Source organism: Tachyglossus aculeatus, chromosome 3, assembly GCF_015852505.1.
Source record: "Tachyglossus aculeatus isolate mTacAcu1 chromosome 3, mTacAcu1.pri, whole genome shotgun sequence".
In the NCBI taxonomy this organism is placed as follows: domain Eukaryota; kingdom Metazoa; phylum Chordata; class Mammalia; order Monotremata; family Tachyglossidae; genus Tachyglossus; species Tachyglossus aculeatus.
Genome location: NC_052068.1, coordinates 80,650,184 through 80,665,255, shown reverse-complemented (window position 1 = coordinate 80,665,255; position 15,072 = coordinate 80,650,184). Strand labels below are relative to the sequence as shown.

The following is a 15,072-nucleotide window of genomic DNA, read 5'->3' as shown; positions in this document are numbered from 1 at the left end:
GCATACATTTCCCAGTGAGACAGGGATTCTTTTTTAAACAGGGGGATACACTACAGTTGATTCATACTTTTATAAGAGTCTCAAGTAGAATACTGCTGTGCTTTACTTAGGGGCAGACTTCAAAATTCACCAGGAAGACTCCATGGTTTGTTGCTAAATTGGACGTTGAAAAACTTAAATCCGCTTCTCAGTGCCATGTCCTATAAAATGTAGGCCCTGGGTACTTTAAGATATTGCTTTTCTCTTCCTAGGGACATTAACTGTGCTCAGTTTGCAACTAGTTTCATAGTATTCTTAATTTTATATGGTAAACTTGAAATAGATGGAGAAAGGTGATTTCTAGGTAGAGATCTGTCTAGATAGAGGTAAAATCGAATTTCCCATTCCACCCAATCTTGCAATTTTAGCACTCCTGGACATATCAAATTATGTGTTGCATTTCTTAGTACATCTGTTTTACTCCGTTTTCAAAAATATTCAAAAATATGAGACTAGGGACCTATTATCTGCTTTCACTGTGTGCTCCTAAAAACTTTGTACAGTGCTCTGCACCCAGGAGGGTCATCGGTGCAAATATTTATCAAGGGAGTATCTGACACCAAAGGAGCTGAAAACTGGTTTAATACACTAGAAGGAAGCAAGGCAAAATAGTATGATGAAGAAGGGCCGAATTTGAAAATAAGGATGAAGGGAATGAACTTGACTCAAGTTTTCCAAACTCACTGTCAAGAAACTGAAAGGCAGACAGTTATCATGGAAAGCCCCCTTATGGAATTCCTTCCCTGAGTCAGTCCAGGAATGCCCCAGTAAATTGGGGTTTTGACATAGGAGATTAGTGGCGCTGACTGAGATGTCTATGACTTCCAACAATAGTTGCCCAACGCAATCGCAGGTTTGGGTTCTTCCCTCAATATCTTTGGCAAAGGCTACGTTGGGAAGGTTAGGGGAGGAACTCTAAATTCAAGTGACTTAAAAATCTAAACAGTAAACAGAAAAAAGCCTTCAAAACACCGGCCAGGTGGGGTTGGACCGCCTAAGCATCCTTGTCTCCAGGATCATATATCCTGATTGGGTTTTATCCCCCAAATGCCACCACAGCACTCGTATGTTGTGTCTTCCCTAACACTGACTCCTGAACATGTCCCCTTACCCTTCTGATCTCCCCTGCTAAACTCTTAGCTTCTTGAGGACAGGGATCATATCTACTTACATACTCTCCTAAGTGCTAACTACGTAGAGTTTCCACATGAAGGTCCGTAACATATAAAACTGACTGACTGTGCTTTTCTGCAGAACTCAATTTAGGAGTTGATTTGAGAGGCAGCGTGGCTCAGTGAGAAGAGCCCGGGCTTTGGAGTCAGAGGTCATGGGTTCAAATCCCAGCTCCGCCAATTGTCAGCTGTGTGATGTTGGGCAAGTCACCTCTCTGTGTCTCAGTTACCTCATCTGTAAAATGGGGATTAAGACTGTGAGCCCTGTGGGACAACCTGATCGCCTTGTCACCTCCCCAGCGCTTAGAACAGTGCTTTGCACATAGTAAGTACTTAATAAATGCCATTATTATTATTATTATTATTATTATTATTCCACATGCCATTTAACAGTATGTCTCTAATTCTGTGCTTGGAATTTTGCTGTTGGATACTTTTTTGTTAAAAATATGAAATAATGCAAGGATCTACTTCAATTTAGCACAGAATACAAAACCATCTCTTGTAATAATAATGGCATTTATTAAGCGCTTACTATGTGCAAAGCACTGTTCTAAGCACTGGGGAGGTTACAAAGTGATCAGGTTGTCCCACGGGGGGCTCACAGTCGTAATCCCCATTTTACAGATGAGGTAACTGAGGCCCAGAGAAGTTAAGTGACTTGCCCAAAGTCACACAGCTGACAAGTGGCGGAGCGGGGATTTGAACCCATGGCCTCTGACTCCAAAGCCCGGGCTCTTTTCCACTGAGCCACACTGCTTCTCCATTGTACTATTGTACTATTTACTATTGCATTCTTGCTCTTTTCTCCTGCTCCCATTTGCAAATAATTTATTAGTATTGTATATCTCCCTTACACTGTACATTCCTTGATGATAGGGAACATGTGTCTTGCTTTTCCTGTACTCTTCTAAACAACAAAGTGTTTCTACTGAGTAACAAACACCACTGACATTACTTAGTAATGATGGCATTTATTAAGCGCTTACTATGTACAAAGCACTGTTCTAAGCGCTGGGGAGGTTACAAGGTGGTTACAATTGTGGTATTTTAAGAACCAGTGCAGATACCGTACCATACAACCAGATCCAACACCACTCGTGTCCCACACAGGACTCACAGTCTAACGGCAACGGGAGACCAGGTATTTAATCCCTCCTGTACAAATAATGCATAAACTGAGGCCAAGAGAAAATGAAAATTGTTCCCATTGGGCCTCGCAGCTTCGGGGCATTTGTCACCTTCTCCTGTCCCTAGAGTTCCCTTGGCCTTCTAGAACTGCATAAAAAGAGGACATGAACTTACCATTATCAGGGCCTTGAAATTTCATAGAATAAAGCTTGACAGGCTGATTGAAAGCCACGGTAATAAGCAGCTGTAGGAAAAAAATAAACTATCATGAAACTATGTGGGTGCACAGAGACCACTGAAGCCAGAATTCATTAGAAGAAAAAAAGTCCCAGTTTCTCCATTCGTATAAAGTAGTGAATATTGTGAAACATTTTGAATAACTGTTTTAAGTGTACAAATTATATAAACCACTGACAAGGGTGCATTGGAAGACATCACTAGTAATTATGCTATCTTAAATCTAAACAAGAATTGACTAACCCACCTACACTGCCTCTTTATAACTGAAGGTTCACATCACACTTTACTCACTTACCTCCACTACAAGTTGGTACCTTTCCTGAATTGAAAAGCAAATGCTGCATACGCTGATTTACACGGCTATAAAAATTAATTCAGCTGTTTACCAAATAGCCAGAAAAGTTACCGAAGAGGTCGGGCTGCTCCTATCCCAACCCCATTTCCTAGTGCCAGTGGCACATGCTTGCCTTCAGCAGACAAGTGGGGGAATGATTCTGAAAATGGTATTCCAGCAGCAAGAAATAGATCTCAGAGAAGCAGAAGAGCGCAGTCCTTATACTGGAACTAAAAACTGGCAAATCCACAAATGAAGCTGACTTTGGCAATCTCTAAACCTTATTAGTTGGGCCAGCAATCAGGCTCGGTCAGGGGTTATCTAAACTTTCAATCCAGAGTTCATTCATTCATTCAATCATATTTATTGAACGCTTACTGTGTGCAGAGCACTGTACTAAGCACTTGGGAAGTACAAGTTGGCACCATCAGTCTGAGGTGTATGCCAAACACTCCAACACTATTTAGCTTGCCTGTTTTCCTTCAGTCCAGCCCAGCAAAGTATATGGTAAAACCTTCCCACATAATTTAACTGCATTTTTAGAAAATAATGCCTTTTGAAATTTGATTCTTCTGAAACAATAAGGAAATTGAAAGCTGAGGTTCTCTAGCTCCCAGATTTTTCGTAAGTTTAATGTGTGAAATGACATTAAGAATGTCGTCTTCCCTCTTCCCATCTCAATCACTTAACTCCCTTTTACTTCTGACCTCAAGTCCTCCACCCCAGTCTTTCATCCCTACCTCCCTTATTTCTTTGATTTTCCAATCAGGACATGCTAAATACGCTTCTGTGGAGCTGCCTGGGGAATGCTTAAAGTTTCAGCCAGGAGGACACAATTCCCAACTCGGCTTGGTCAAATTAAATGAAATGGCACATGGGGAAAGTTCCAAGCCAGCTCCTGGGTCTCAAGCCAATCAATCCCAACGGGCCACAAAGAAATAGTTTTCCTTTTCAAGGTCTTCTTAAGTGTAAATACAAATTCCACTTTTTTTCCTGGTTCATTATTGTCTCATCACTCATGGCTTTAATGACCAAAGCTAACTTAACTACTGTAGGAATTCTTTTGATAAAGTCCTAAGCACTTGCTGAAAGGGGGGCTATATACCCATCCTATATATCCATCTTCAGAATCTGTTCTCCAAATGAAAAAATGATAAAATGATAAAACAATAGGATTTAAATAAATTTCTCGATCCCTAGAGATGTATATGAACGTACACCTAAATTTGGGGGAAGGATCCATATAACATACCTGCTCATCACAGTCAGATTCCAAGAAAGAAGGATCCTTCCGTAAGCAATTATCGAATCCATGCTCATCACTTTCATTAAGACATTCACAGCCAGCTTTGTTAATGAAGGGCATCAAATCCATCTGAAAACAAATAAGTTGGAATTCAAGGTAAGGATGTATTGTCAGAAAACAAAAGAAATGTAGTAAGATGTTCAATAGATTGTAAGCTTCCTGTAATCCTCTCATATACTCTGCTACCAACTCCTTGCTTAACTCCTTCCGCTGACCTGGTAATCCCTACGCCATCATACTCAACAGACTATCCCTCTCCCCACCTTCAAAGCCTTATTAAAAGTCACAATTTCTCCAAAAAGCCTTTTCCAACTAAGCCCTCATTTCCCCTACCCCCACTGTGTCACCCTTGCACTTGGATTTGCCATCTTTATTCACCCTACCCTCAGCCCCACAACACTTATGTATAAACATCTGTAATTAATTTTAATATTTTTCTCCCACTCTAGACTGTACACCTCTTGTGGACAGGAAACATGTCTAATTACTTATATCGTTCTCTCCCAAGCTCTTAGCAGAGTGCTCTGCACACAGTAAGCAGTCATATATATATAGGAATCGTGCCTACCAACTATAATGTACCATACTTTCCCAAGTACTTAATACAGTGCTCTACACATAGTAAGCATTTAATACCGATGATCCTTTATCAAATATATTAATAACAATAAGTATGATTATAATAAGTAACTTGAAGACTTCTGCCTCTAAAACAGTCTGCATTGTGTTTTTGTATCACTTTATTAGCATTTTATGGGAACTACCTTTCAACTGCTTGAAGTTAACTATTTCCAAGATTCATAAGGTATACAATGCTAATGCAGCACCATGCTACCCTGCTTTGTGGTATTTCTTCAGAGACTCATATCTTGATTGAATTATAGAACTGTTGCCCTTATTATTCCATCATTTTCTACCCAAATTATGCGCTTAAAATAATCACATCCTGCAGAAATGTCACATTGCTTACTGAAATTATTTGCATTTATGTTTATAACATACCACAATTCTCCAAAAACATTAACATCCCCCTTTACAAATGAACGCTTCTGTGTGGAAAAGTAATTCAACCCATCTCACCACACAAGTGTGTCTGTCATTTGCCCCGATCATTTTAATTAGTAAGAGGCAAACTTTTCCACTTCTCAGGATTTTTGCCTGTGTTTGCAGTGTTACTGAGCTCACTACCTCAACAAGCGCTTAGTACAGTGCTCTGTACACAGTAAGCACTCAACATGACGGAATGAATGAATCACTAGCTTGTCACATTGTTGTTCCTGTGACTAAGATTCCGACATGCTTCCCACATACAGAAATTTGCTGATCTTAATTTTATTCCTATGAGAAATGAGAAATTTGATTCAGCATGGTCTGACAACCAGGATTTAAAAAGGAGGTGGAGTGCTCTGCACACAGTAAGCGCTCAATAAATACGATTGATGATGATGATGATGATGAACTCCCTGTTTTTGCTGCCCTCAGCAGGAGAGTGGGAAAGAAATAACAGTAATCAATCAACAGTATGAGTGCTTACTATGTGTGGGGCACTGTACTAACTGCTTGCGAGAGAACTATAAAACAGAGGGATCCAACGGTAACTGAACAGAAGAGAAGCCTCATAGGGTAAAGGTGGAAAAAAAGGAGGGAATTACAAAGTAGAACATTATTCCTACAATAGATGGCCAAGAGGAAGAATAATATTTCCTCCTTGCAAAACTGGGGGACAGTCTAAAATTCTCTCAGTCTCTGCTTGGCTACAAATTGCCATTTTTGGCCACTTATGGTTTCTTTCTGGAAAAATAAATGCTATTTCTTGCCCCCTTAATCAGCCCTTCTCCAGGCTGGCAAACCCTCAGGAACCACAAGGGTAGGTATGCACATCTCAGTCCCTTTCTCATCCAGTCACTCAATCCTCCTTCTCAACCTTAGCAGCTAGTATAACGTGGGGGAAGTCTGGGCCGTCCAATGTTGCTCAGTATTTTAGCACAGGCTTGCTCTTCCAAGGCTGAGTGAGGGTTGTTTGTGTCAGCAGTGCCAGAAAAACTATGGGCCAGCCTTAAATGACAGTTCTGAGAAAGCTTAAAATGTTTATACTAAATACCAAAAAACACACCTTGTCTTGGTGAGAGAGCAATATGACAGTAACACAGAAATTAGTCCACTGCTAGTAACCAAAGACCAGTTGCAAATCCAAGATGTCAAACTATCTCTAGTTTCTTTCCACAAGTCTAAATGTCTTATATTTTCATAGTAGGGAATGCCCCACACTTAGCTGTGAATTTTAAATAGTTGACAGTGATATTTGCACAAGCAGTGTTATGGCACTTAAGAATATTTGTGAAACCTGCAATTAAGCTTAATAATTAGATTACAAGTACCAGAAGCGAACATCCATGGCACTAATGAATATTCTGTTGCTAATTCCATTTTGTACACTTCCGACATTCAAAGCCTTTGAGCACATGGCAGGTGATATGGGACCTTTTTTTAACAAAATTCTGACCATGCAAAAGGAAGTCCCTTTTTAGCAACCAATATTCTAAAATTCTCTACAGAATAGCATCTTCAGCAAGACTTCTACTGGAGAATGAAATCAGAGAAGTTTTACTTACGGGCTTTTAAAGGCTAAAAGGCTTTGAAACATTAGCAAGCTTTTATCATTTTAATTTATAAATGGATGCTAGTCAATTCCGGCACTAAACATGTAGAAAAACATGTTTTTGTCTTTTCTGATACAGAAATCTCTACAGGCCTATTTTAAAATAACCCAAACAATGCACTTCATCTAATATTATGAACTATGGCATGGGCTTATTATAATATGGTAGGCTTAATAAGCAAGTTACCCTCTAAACCCACTTTTTCTGAGGATTCATACCAATTCTCCCTGCCAGAAGCAAGCTCTTCAAATGATTCTGAAAGAGCTGGGTTCTAATCCCGGCTCCGCCACTTGTCTGCTGTGTTACCCAGAACAAGTCACAAACTTCTCTGAGCCTCTGTTACCTGGTTTGCAAAGTGAGGATTAAGGCTATGAACCCCTCGTGGGACACGGATTTAGCTTGTATCTACCCCAGCACTTAGTACAGTGCCTGGCACGTAGTAAGCACTTAAATACGGTAAAAAAATCAATCAGCTCCAAGTCATTTTTTATCAAGCAGTAAGAACTCATATTTAGCTCTTCAGACCCTTAGGAGACCGTCATGCCTTGGCACAAATTTGGCCAAATACCTGCCTCGAGTCCAAAGTCAAGAGACGCAACCCAATTCCAAGCTACAGAATGCAGTTGCTGGTATGCCCGTACGTTAAGCGAAGGGCTCATCTGGCCTTTCCTATGGGTTCACGTTCAGGCAGAAGTTTGGAGTCAAGGGAATTTGAACTCCTACCATGCTGGTCCAAACACCTGTCCTATCCTTCCTCATCTACAGCACCAGCCTCCTCGTTGACCTCCCTGTCTCCATCCTCTCTCTCCAGCCCAAGTTTCCCTCTGCTGCCCAGATCATTTTAATAATAATGATGATGATGATAACAATAGTAAGAAAAATTCTGCTCACTCCTCAGAATCTCCAACGGTTGCCTACCCATCTCCACAAACAGAAACTCTTCAGTATCAGCTTTAAGACATTCTTTGAGTTCCCCCCTGCCTATCTTTTCTCCTTTCCTACTACAGTCCAGCCTGTTCTCTTCACCCCACTAACCACCACCTGTGTGCCGTGCCTTGAACTTGTGTCTCTTGCTGATGACCCCTTGCCATACCCTCTCTCCTTTCTGGAACTACCTTCTTTTCACGTCTGACTGACCAATAATCCCTCACCTTCAAAGCCCTACTAAAATCACATCTCCTCTGGGAAGCCTTAACCTCTCATCTCCCTCCCTTCTGCTTTGTCTATATGCTTGGATACAAACTCACCAAGTACTCTTATACTCAACCCACCGCCACATTAGCTTTATTTCCTTATACTGTGTTTTTTTTTTGGGGGGGGGGTATGACTATTTAAGTGCTTACTATATGTTTATTATTTATTTATCTACCTATTGTTTAGATTAATGTGTGTCTCCCCCTCTAGACTGTGAGCTCGTTATGGGCAGGAATGTGTCTGTTGTTATACTGTACTCTCCCAAGGGCTTAGTGCACTTTGCTTTGCAAACAGTAAGCGCTCAATAAATATGATTATGTGCTAAGCACTGTTCTAAGTGCTGGGGTTAAGTTCATCAGGTGGGACTCGATCCCTGTCCCACAAGGAGCTCACAGTCAAGTATGAGGGAGAGAAGGTGCTGAATCCCCATCTTAGAGTTTAGGAAACCGAGGCACAAGGAAATTAAGTGACTTGTCCAAAGTCACTAAGCAGGCAAGTGGCAAAACTGGGATTAGAATCCAGGTCTCTGTTTCCCATGCAGGCCATGCAGTTTTCCATGCTGTTTCCTCTATCTGTAATTTACTTTAATGACTGTCTAGATCGTACGGTCCTTTGGGGCAGAGACTGTATCTACCAACTCTATAGTAATCTCCCAAGTGCTTAATACAATGTTCTGCACAGATTAAACATTCGATAAATACCACTGAATGACTAATTGATGGGGCAGAGACTGTACCCTGGTAGACTACGTCCCTGGTCCCATGAAGAATTTCTAGTTTGGTCAGCAACCTAGAGGGGACCAGTTTTTCCAGTCTTAAAAATGCCATGTCTTGCTTTTCTTTAGAGCAACACTGAGAAAAACAAGGCTTTTGCAATACATCCTCAATTCTTTCTTACAAAGTTTCATCACAAAACAAACTGTTCTTCAACCAAAGCTGAGAGACCATGAAGACCAGGTCAGGCTGTGATTAAGTCTTGAAACTTGAATACAAGGCAGTACTTTTATCAGTTAAAGATATTTCAATGGCCCAGCTCGAGAATTTTGTATCCTTTTCAAAAAACATTGACACCTCATGGGAAAAAAAATGCCTTTTTTTATTTTCAAATGGCTTTTCACATTCCATCTTAACTTTTAAAACTTGACTTTTCCTGCTTATTTCCTACCTGAAATCATAACAATGAAATCACAATTAGCTGATGTGTTAGGAAGTATCCCTGTGGCTAAGCAGCAGGACTGATGAGCTCTTAAGACCTTTTCATGCAAACGCCCTTGGTGACAAAGAGAAATACAAAAATGAAAGAGACCAGTTAAAGTGCCTTCTAAAATTTTCCAAAAGATGCCAGCCTTGAATTAAGCAATCACGTTTTCCTAACTTATTCGGCTTTTTAAGTGAAAGCTACCCACATACTTTCTTGGAATCATATTTAGACTACTAGATCATTTTCCCTTTTTTCCCCCAAGAGATAATGCTTTTTCTTAAAAATTAAAGGCATATGCAAGAAAAAACAAAACGCTTCAGAAGGCTGAAGTAGCGGCGTAAGTTGAAAATACTTTCTCTCCATTTAGTTGCGCACCTGAGAGAATCCCAAAACTACGTCTCGATTCTTTACCTTTTTTCCCTAGGGAATTCTGTGAAGGGCTCCACTTTAAAAATTGAATATCTGAGTGGTTGTTCCCCATTTAGCAAGAGGTTTGCAATTCTACACAAATGGGAATGGCAATTCAAGAATAAAGGCCAAATCGACTGGTATTAATAGGCGTTTGATGGTATAACCACCCGGCTACAAGGAAAATATGCACTTTACTACTTTGGAAAGTTAGGTATGATTATGATGACAAGGATAACAGTCTCCCATCGAGAACACCACACCGGTCTTAATCCAATTAATGAAGACTTTATAAGCCCAAGAAACTGTGTATGGGACTTGACTGTAGGGCAATGAGTTTGCGCCACTCCGTCAATCTCTCTTTTCGGTCACCTCTGAGCCTGCTGGGGTAGTGTGTGCAAGTATGCAGGACGGGTGGCAGAATATTGCCAAGTGTAAAGAATAATTTTATATACAATAACCACTTATGGCCCAAATCCTGATGCTCTGCTGAAATTAAGTACAGAAGCAGCGTGGCTTGGTGGATAGAGCGCAGGCTTGGGAATCAGAGGACATGAGTTCCAATCCTGGCTCCACCACTTGTCTGCTGTGTGACCTTAGGCTTCACTTCACTGGCCCTCAGTTACCTCATCTGTCAAATGGGGATTAAAAGTGTGAGCCGCACATGGGACAACCTTAGTGCTTAGAACAGTGATTGGCACATAGTAAGCGCTTAAATTCCATAATTATTATAATTATTGGGTAACTACACACATTATTGCTGTCAAAAATATTTGACTTCTGTTATGGCAGCCACTAGGCAAGATGTCCGGAAAACTGAAATTTAAACTGGCACATGTACTGACTGACACTAAGCCTAAAGAAGCTGGGTGATCATTTAACCCAGAAATTTTACATCACTTAAGAAGTGGGTGAGAACGCATACCAGAGAATGCACTGTAAAGCCACAAATTAATTCAGACTTCAGAGGCTGTTTTCACTAAAAGGTAATTATGATATAAATCATAAAAGGGGCATTAAAGAGAATGAAAAATATTAAATGAAGGAAGCAGGTCAGAATGGCCTATGTGATGTCGAGGAGTGTGAATTTCAGGGATTTAAAAAAATAAATGTAGAGTTATAAAAAAGTCAGGCTGGGAGTTTTAGACTTTTAGACTTTCTTCTTGCATATACATTACATAGACGCAGAATAATGAATTTCGAAAATCAAAACAATTGGCCTATCATCTCCCTTCCACTACCATATCATTTCAGTCCCATTAAGTAACCACATTAAGTTCCTAACTGCATGTAACTATGACTATCATGCACGCATACATAGCCTTTTGGAATATCGGTGTCTTCGTTATTTCCAGGGTCATTTTCTAAATGCTGTTTTATTTTTTCTTCCAATCCCACGGCATCTGCTCCCTGATACTGGTCGATTCGCACTTTGTTTCGAAAAAAGAGAAATGTGGGTGTTGCCGAAATATTGTTGGTAGCGGCCGTTCCCTAAAATGAATGAGAGATAGCACACTTGAAGCATGTACACACCACATTTGTAAATATGCAGACCTTATACATTACACTTTTACATGTGTTTAACATCTTTTCTTCCCCAGATAGATGAATTGTAAACTAGTAACCAGTGACCCTGTCCAGGAACTCTTGTATCGAACTCTCTCTCAATCGCTTAGTACGGTGCTCTGCACACTTAATGCTCCATCAGTCAGTGGTACTTTTATTGAGCACTTCCTATGCGCAGAACATTATACTAAACCCTTGGGAAGCAGCGTGGCTCAGTGGAAAGAGCACAGGCTTTGGAGTCGGAGGTCATGGGTTCAAATCCCAGCTCCGCCAACTGTCAGCTGTGTGACTTTGGGCAAGTCACTTGACTTCTCTGGGCCTCAGTTACCTCATCTGTAAAATGGGGATGAAAACTGCGAGCCCCCCCATGGGACAACCTGATCACCTTGTAACCTCCCCAGCACTTAGAACAGTGCTTTGCACATAGCAAGCGCTTAATAAATACCAGCATTATTATTATTACAGCAGAATTAGCAGACATTATTATTATGCTTCCTGCCCAGTGGCTAGATCATGGGCCTGGAAATTTGAAGCACCTGGGTTCTAATCCTGGCTCCTCTACTTGTCTGCTGTGTGACCTTGGGCCCGCCATATAACTTCTCTGTGCCTGTTACCTCACCTGTAAAATGGGGGTTTAAGACTGTGAGTTCTATGTGGGACAAGGACTGTGTCCAACCCAATTAAATCGCATCTACCCAGGCGCTTTGTACAGTGCCTGGCGCGTAATAATCACTTAAATATCATAAAAATAAAATGAGGACAGTCTACTACACTAATCCCCGAGCAGGGTAAATCCTTCTCTCCATCCCTTATCTTTCTCCCCACTGCCATGCACAATTTATTTTTACACACACAAATATATAAAAAATTAAAAAATCTTGGTATATTACTCACCTGGCACTGATGTACATCCACTTCCAAAAAGACTGCCTGGGGATACTTATTACTTAGAGCATTGAAAGCCGGTGCTATCCTTAAACAAGGTCCGCATCTATAAAGAAAAAGGGAAGAGGAAAAAGAAATGCTTTAATCAAACGTGATGGATATTTTGCACCATCTTCTATACTTCTAGAAAATGGCAGTCGAGAACAGTAGCTATAAAAGAGAAAATATGGGTGCTAAAAGGAAAATAATCAAGAGTCACTAGTTAATTTGGGGAATCACTCCCTAAAATTTTGAAATATAAGACGCTTTGGGGTTGGAAATGAAATTAAATGGCCTTCTGGCCTTAAAGACTCTAACTGTAATTTTTTTAAGTTAGTTGTGTTTATCCCTATTCTAAAGATTGGAAACCCCCTGGAACACAGATTATGACTTGCTTTTGTTTAACTCCTCATACCCTGGCAGTGTTCTGCTCGCTCCAAGTGCTCAATAAATATCGTTGAAGATGAAAGAAAAAAGGAGAAATAACCAAAAACCCTCTCTCAAGTTCAGACTATCAAGTGGAATACACAGCTGCACATGCTTTAGCAATATGATCATAATTATCCAATGAAACTAAAACCTGACAGGTTATCGGTTTCACTGTTGCACCTGTCAAGCCTAGTAACAATAATAATAATAAATAATAATTACTATTTGCTAAGCACTTACTATGGTGTCAACCACTGTGGTAGATACAAGCTACTCGCTTTGGATGCAGTCCTTGTCCCACATGGGGTTCACAGTCTTAATCCCCATTTTACAGATGAGGTAATAGGCACAGAGAAGTGAAGTGCCTTGCCTAAAGTCACACAGCAAGACAAGTGGAGGAGCCAAGCCCCTGCTCTATCCACTAGGCCATGCTGCTTTCCTAGAAGACAGAAACTTTACCCCGCTTGACTTTTACCTAATAGCAGTCAGGTTTTCCTCAGCATTTTTGTCAAAAATGATTTGTTTTAAATTAGATTTGTTGCTACACCATTTACCAATGGGACAGCAAATTGTGTGAACATAGTCCTGTTAACTGAAGTCATGAATATTTTAGGTTGTGTGGACTTGTGTGGCCATCACAAGTTGATCAAAAGTATTTATCGAGCACCTACTTTGTGCTTAGAAGAGAGGCTATAATAGAAGCTATTGCCTGCCCTCCAGAAGCTGTCCCACTAATGGGGGGAGAATTTTTTACAGAAAGAATATACAGAGATCCAGCTGGTAATAACCAGATTATGGCCAGATGAATAAGTAGACTATGCCTTTCATTATATACATAGGTGCTATGGATGACTACACATAACTGTTGAGAGCTGTCACCAAACCTGTCAGTTAGACCTTCTTCCCGCTAAACTGCCATCACGATGATCCAAGCATTTATATCCCACTTCACTACTGCGTCAGCTTCCTCGTTGACCTCACTGACTCCTCTTTCCCCCTCCAGCCTATACACCACTACACGGCTCATTTTTCTTAAAAAACACCACCACCACCACAAAAAAAAAAATGCAAAAAACTCTCCACTACTCCCCTCTCCTCAAAACCACAGCTTCAATAGTTGCCCATCCATCTCTGCATCAAACAGAAACTCCTTACCTAACTGGCTTTAAAGCACTCAAAAGTTGGCTCTCCTCTTACTAATCTCCTAGTACAATCCAATCCTTCACACTTCACTCCTCTTAACACCAAATTTACCACTGTACCTCCATCTCATCTTTCTCCCTGCCGCCAGAGGATCGCTCTTCCTATCTTCAAAGCCTTATTAAAATCACATCTCTTCAAAGAGACCTTCCCCAGCTACGGCAAAAAGCAGCATGGCCTATTGGAAAGAACATGAGTCCGAGGACCCGGGTTCTAAACCCAGCTCTGCCAACTGACTGCTGGGTGACCTTGGGCAAGTCACTTTTCTCCACCTTGGTTTCCTCGCCTGTAAAATGGGAAGTAAATACCAGTTCCCCCTTCTTACTTTGAGACCCAAGTGGGACAGAGACTGCATGTGACCTGATTGACTTCTATTCGCCCCAGTACTTGGAACAAGTCTACCAACTCTTATACTGTGCTCTCCCAAGTGCTTACTACAGTGCCCTGCACACAGTGAGAGCTCAATAAGGACTAAACGAACAAGGGATCAGAGGCAGAGGTCCCTTACATATAACGCGAAACTACATTTCTGTATTCTCCATTAGATTGGACTCTTCTTGCCATGGGCATTGTGCCTTATTTGCCCTCAATTTATCTGTCCCTTGAACAGTATTCTTCGAATAGTAGGAGTTTGATATATACTGTTGATCACGATGAAATATATGATGATGATGGTATTTGCTAAGTGTTTGCTATGTGCCAAGTACTGTTCTAAGCGCTGGGGTTGGTACAAGGTAATCAGGTTGTCCCACTTGGGGCTCACAGTCTTAATCTCCATTTTATCAATGAGGCAACTGAGGCACAGAGAAGTGAAGTGACTTGCCCAAGGCCACACGGCAGACAAGGGGCAGAGCCGGGATTAGAACCCATGACCTTCTGACTCGCAGGCCTGTGCTCTTTCAACTAAGCCACGCTGCTTTTCTTTTTTTAAATATATATTTTACCTGTTACTTGTTTTTGAACTGTTAGAAATTATTCTGTTTATCTAGCCAATGACTCATGTTACAGACCCCTGTCAATATAAGAAGCAAGTCTTTAAACATTTTCGGAAGAATGAAACAGTTATGTCCAGGCCGTAATTCCCACCGACTCCCAGTCCATAAACAGTGACATCTTTATGAACTAGAATTCTCAGTTACGGATTATTCAAGTTATTCTTTTGCTGCTGAGCCGCAGGGCCTCAGAACAGCTCAGACGCCTTTTCTGGCTCTAAGACTACCTGAAATTATACGGTCTAATTGAGAATTCTGCCCCTGAACTTTAAGGGAC

At 40.9% G+C, this 15,072-nt stretch overlaps 1 protein-coding gene across 2 annotated transcripts in view; it reads right to left on the bottom strand.

The window, feature by feature from the left end:
* The window catches only part of TXNL1 (thioredoxin like 1), a 41,731-nt gene that overhangs the window by 13,364 nt on the left and 13,295 nt on the right, over window positions 1-15,072 (bottom strand). For both annotated transcript variants that reach the window (XM_038744124.1, XM_038744125.1), the window contains exons 2-5: window positions 12,145-12,241; window positions 11,002-11,175; window positions 4,169-4,291; window positions 2,517-2,586 (exon numbers count right to left, since the gene is read on the bottom strand). In XM_038744124.1, the coding sequence (XP_038600052.1) occupies window positions 2,517-2,586; window positions 4,169-4,291; window positions 11,002-11,175; window positions 12,145-12,241 (464 nt within the window). The remainder of the gene's footprint in view (window positions 1-2,516; window positions 2,587-4,168; window positions 4,292-11,001; window positions 11,176-12,144; window positions 12,242-15,072) is intronic.